Consider the following 5,097-nt stretch of genomic DNA (forward strand, 5'->3'; position numbering starts at 1 on the left):
TAGCTTCCAGGTAAAACGCGTTTACAAAAGGCGTTTTAATAAAACGCAGTATTGAAACGCGTTTTACCTTAACGTCCCAAACGAACGTTAAGGTAAAACGTGGTTCAAAACTTCGTTTTACATATTTTGGTCACTAAGTTTTTTTTCCACTTATTTATGTATTTTGGGTCTAAAAAGACAACATCTCGGTTCTGGACTCCTCCTACGTATCATAGTTCCTTGGGAAAAGAAAAAGATGAAAAGATAAACTGATGAAGGAGAAGTTTAATTTTCTCCAGAAAATGGGCAGCATATGTATTACATTACTTAGATAACATCTTCTTAAAGTGAGTTGCTTTAACGGAAAATGGTTAATCTTATTTTCTTTTCCATAGACAATTTTAATGATATAGTAGTCAATAGTCGTAGATGTAAAGAAAGAAAATCGAAAGTTTAATGCAATTATTCAAAATATAAATTACAGTCAAAATGAAAAGAAAGAGAAATTAATTAAAGGAAACTGCAAGATAGCACATTGATCTCTAGCAAAAATTATTGGCCGCATTAGAAGCCGGAGGAATCTCAAAATGCCAAATCCTTCCTACACCTTTGACCAAATTTTTCCTACACAAGAAAAGCTCAGCATAAATCTTCTCAACCTTACGATCCACATCATGTAAGTAGACATGTGTGACACCATTTCCTTTCCTGTTTCTCGCCATAACAGCTGCCGAATAAATAGCTGCCATTCTTCCTGGTGCTTCTGCAAAATACCCTCTTGGAGCATCTATCATAATCACATCCCATTCCTTATTATATACTTCATCTGATAACATGTCTAACGCTAATTTACAGCGATGATTGCCACGTAAGAATGATTTTTTCGCTGAACAATCTGGTTCCTTATGGTAATGTTCTACTAGCTCATCTGCCTCCGATAACATTGTCCGATATTTCACGGTGTCAGCGTGAAGGAACGGGGCATCTTTTAGTATGGTTTCCACCCATTTTGGATCTTCCTCTAGGAACAATGTATTGCCACCGGAATTAAACGATGCCCACATTAGAGAATCATGGCCTAGACCAAATACAAGGAAATTACATGGAGTTTTGTTTTTCAGAACATCAAAAGATACCCTGATTTCATCGATTGTTTGTTGAGGTATCACTCGCGATGTCGCATAGTGTAAAATGGCATCGAGCTGGAGTTGCTGCGGATTCGATCTCTTGCCATTATCGAGAAATTTCCCCATGTTTGGAGCTTGATTATTGCAGAGGATGGAATTTTCTGACGTTTTGAAAAACATGGAAATGAAAAGTGCACCTCCTATTAAACCTACTAATGCTATAACGAGGCACCATGATTTCTCTGGCTTGAAATGGCTATGACTCTGTTTTTGCATGTTTTCTGAAGGATGGATTTGGAGGAAGAAGGTGTGATATCAAGTATGAAACTTGTTTGTCTAGGGAACAAAAAATTAAAGGCTTTTATAAGAGCTTTTCATGAGAGTACTGCCATGCACGTTGTCGACGTGATTAGTCATGGATATATAGATATTCGTATTGCAACAAATATTAGCATCCATTATTTTTGTTTCCAACAATAATTATATAGGCGGGCCAAATTATATATTCTTTTTGTCTTAGTTTATGTGGCACTGTTTCAATTTCGCGAGTTGAATTTTCGATTTTAACCGTGAATTTCATATATAATCTTTAAAATTTTAAAAATAAAATTTACATATTTAAAAACTATATAAAAAATACTCTATAAGTCACAATAATTAATGTTCAAAATATTTAAAAATTACAGTCAAAGAAACTTATTTGGCTCTCAAAAGCCTAACAATACCATATAAACTGGGATGGAGGGTGTATTAAGCTTATGTTTTAACGGTCAATGAAGCTCAGATCTGTCAATCTGACATAGGCGAATACTTAATGAAATTGGAAAATGATGAAATATCGGGGCAAATGAGTAGGAATAACTTTAAAATGGACTATTTTTTAATTAAGACAACAAAGTAGGAGGGGGTGGATTTACAATAACACAGCTTACATGTTACGTACATAAACATTTTCTAGTGGCACGATCAGATTAAAGAATTAAATTATTACTCCGTAGATCGAACCTATATTATTCATCAAATAGCTCCTTATCTTCGACGAAAAACAAAATTAACTATATCGGGAGAATCACACCATTTTGTCAAGGAGCTATTGAATGAGTAATTATTAAGTACTTTTCCGGGTTCAAAAAGATTCATATATTTTAAATCTCTTGCTCAACCCCATTATAGCCTAATTGGAAAAGTCTATCATTCGTTTCCTAAAACATTCGGTTAAAGCACCTGACCAAACATAGGGCTTATGTCACGATCCCAACTTCCCGTCTTATGATGTCGTGATGTCACCTAATTTTAGAGATTAAATAAGCCTAACACATGCTCATTATTAATAGAATTTAACTAGCTTAACTGCAATACTTTATATAATATATGTAACAACATAGTTGAACCAACAACAGTTACTTAACCCCAAAACCGATAGTACAAGTCATACAATTTTCTAAGAGTCACTAGAAATAACAATACATCACTATCTCGGACTAATAGGAAATAGTGGAAATAAAGTGTAACAAAAGGTGACTTTGGAGCCTGCGACCGTCCAGCATGTGTACCTTGAAGTCTCTAGTCGTAGAGGCATAAGTCTCGAAACCAACTCAATCAAAAGTACATAGATCTGCACAAAAATGTGCAGAAGCATAACATGAGTACACCACAGTGGTACCTAGTAAGTATCAAACCTAACCTCGGTAGAGTAGTGACGAGGCCAGGTCAAGTCACTCATCGGACATGTAAACCTGTGCAGGATATGACATAAAGCTAACAAGGAAATGATATCAATATAAGGCCAATAGCAGAAAGATTTCAAATTACGATCAACAGTGAAAATAAGGGAGCACGAATGGCAACGAGAAACAACCAAGTAATTAAGCAACAACATAGCCGGGGTACAGATGAATTAATATAAATGGGTTCAAGTAAGGGAAACCGAAGACAACTCAATCAATCAAATCATTCCTATTACACGAATTTCAATAAGAATTATACACGTGGCACCTTGTGCTCACATTTTCCAAATCAGTTTCGCACGGTAAAATCCATGTGCTACCATATACATAGTATCTGTGTCAATATCAACTAAGATGATCGATGAATAATTTAAACACAATTAAAACTTAAATACAGTAAAGCGTCAAATGAGATATTAAGCTTAATTTAGGATTCAAATAAAGTAAAATAAAGGAGACATTGTGCAAATAGACAGATGAGCTTAGTTTAGAAATAAATGAGATGAAGTAAAATATTGCTTTTAAACAAAGTAAAACATCAATTAAATTTAGCAAGTTAAATATAAAATTTGTTAAAGTAAAACATGATAATAATTTTTAAGTAATTACACAATAATAAGGTGATGAGTAAATTTGAGAAGCCAATTAAAGTAAAATATAATAACTATTTAAATTAGTAAAACGCTGAATGAGATACGAGTTTATTTTTGAAAGAAACACAAGTGAAACACCTTAAGAATTCTTTCATTTAAATCCACTAAATTATCAACAACTCAATCGGATATAAGTTAATGATCCCGAGCACATAAATTCACCTTGACGATCAATTTATCAAGAAACAATAGAGGCGTAAATTTGACATATTGAGGCAACACAACATATTACATAGAATGCATGACTCACACAAGAAGTCAATATCGTTCTTAGAATACTGACTGTTAATCAAATACGATCAAAATACGAAATAACAATAACCGTCCTAACATAAAATGTACCATGAGAATCACAACCGGAAATAACTTTAATATCACAACAATTTCGACATGTACATCCGTTGCGACGTGCAACCCGATCCCATACAATAATAAACATATTCGTTGTGGCGTGTAACCTGATTCCACACAATATCATCATTTATCAATATCATAATCCTCCCTTATTCCACTATATCATCATTATCATTACTGTTGCGGCGTGTAACCCGCTCTCACAATTTACAACCAACTACGGCGTACCAAACAATCAAAAGAAATAACGTGGCTACACAAAGATGTCACAACAGATGAAAAAGTTACATGATAACTCACGAAATCAAATAGCAAGGAATGACAATCCATAAACGAAGACACAATTTCTGAGAATCAATTAACAATTAAGGCATGTAGCAGATAAAACATGAATTAAATAAGTAATTGCAATTAACAATTAGCATATAAGGGTGAACTTGACAACAAAAGATAGAACATGTACTAACAACTTCAAGTAAAGCACGTAAGAGAAATCCTAAAGACAGAAGGTATAACATGAAATGATAACTATAATTAATTGCATGAAAGAAGCCTAATGGTCTAAATCGATCGAATACCACATAAAAGCCCATGTACACACTCGTCACTTTGTGTACACGCCTTCAACATAATTCAAACAGTACCATCAATCCAAAACCTAAGGGGTAGTTTCCCTCACACAAAGTCAGGCAAAATACTTACCTTTATTCGGCCAAATCAATATTCAAATTAGCTTTTCCTTTACAAATTCACCTCCGTTCGGCTCAACCTAGCCAAAGACGACTTAAATACAACACACAATGCAAGAGAAAACATTTCCAATTAACAAAGCTTTGATCTTTATACAATTTCTAAAAAGTCAATAAAAATCAACCCTAGGCTCGTCAAAACTCGGGTCCAATGGTAGGTCTTGACTACCCATAGCCCCACGAGTCCATATACGTGTTTTATTTCCAAAATCGAGTCCAATTCGACTCTCAAATCCCAAATTTTTATTTTTTTTCAAAATTTTGACAAAATTCCCAAATTTTCCCCTTAGATTCTCATGAATTTGATGTTAAACTAATGTACAATCACGAAATATAATTAAAAATTGAATAGAGTCACTTACCCAATATTTTGGTATGAAAATCCGTCCACAAAATCGCCTCCCATCGAGACTAGGGTTCAAAATATGGTAAAAAGAAGCTAAGTCCCGAAATGAAAGTCTTAATACCAGCCTCAAATGTCGCATTTGCGATATCCGGATCGCAAATG

At 34.1% G+C, this 5,097-nt stretch overlaps 1 protein-coding gene across 1 annotated transcript; it reads right to left on the reverse strand.

The window, feature by feature from the left end:
- Nucleotides 1–411: 411 nt before the first annotated feature.
- Nucleotides 412–1,557, reverse strand: LOC107807561 (arabinogalactan O-methyltransferase 1-like). Its single transcript, XM_016631969.2, has one exon. The coding sequence runs from the start codon at nucleotides 1,380–1,382 to the stop codon at nucleotides 522–524; it is 861 nt and encodes a 286-aa protein (XP_016487455.1). The 5' UTR covers nucleotides 1,383–1,557; the 3' UTR covers nucleotides 412–521.
- Nucleotides 1,558–5,097: the final 3,540 nt, after the last annotated feature.

Source organism: Nicotiana tabacum, chromosome 5 (assembly GCF_000715075.1).
Source record: "Nicotiana tabacum cultivar K326 chromosome 5, ASM71507v2, whole genome shotgun sequence".
NCBI lineage: Eukaryota > Viridiplantae > Streptophyta > Magnoliopsida > Solanales > Solanaceae > Nicotiana > Nicotiana tabacum.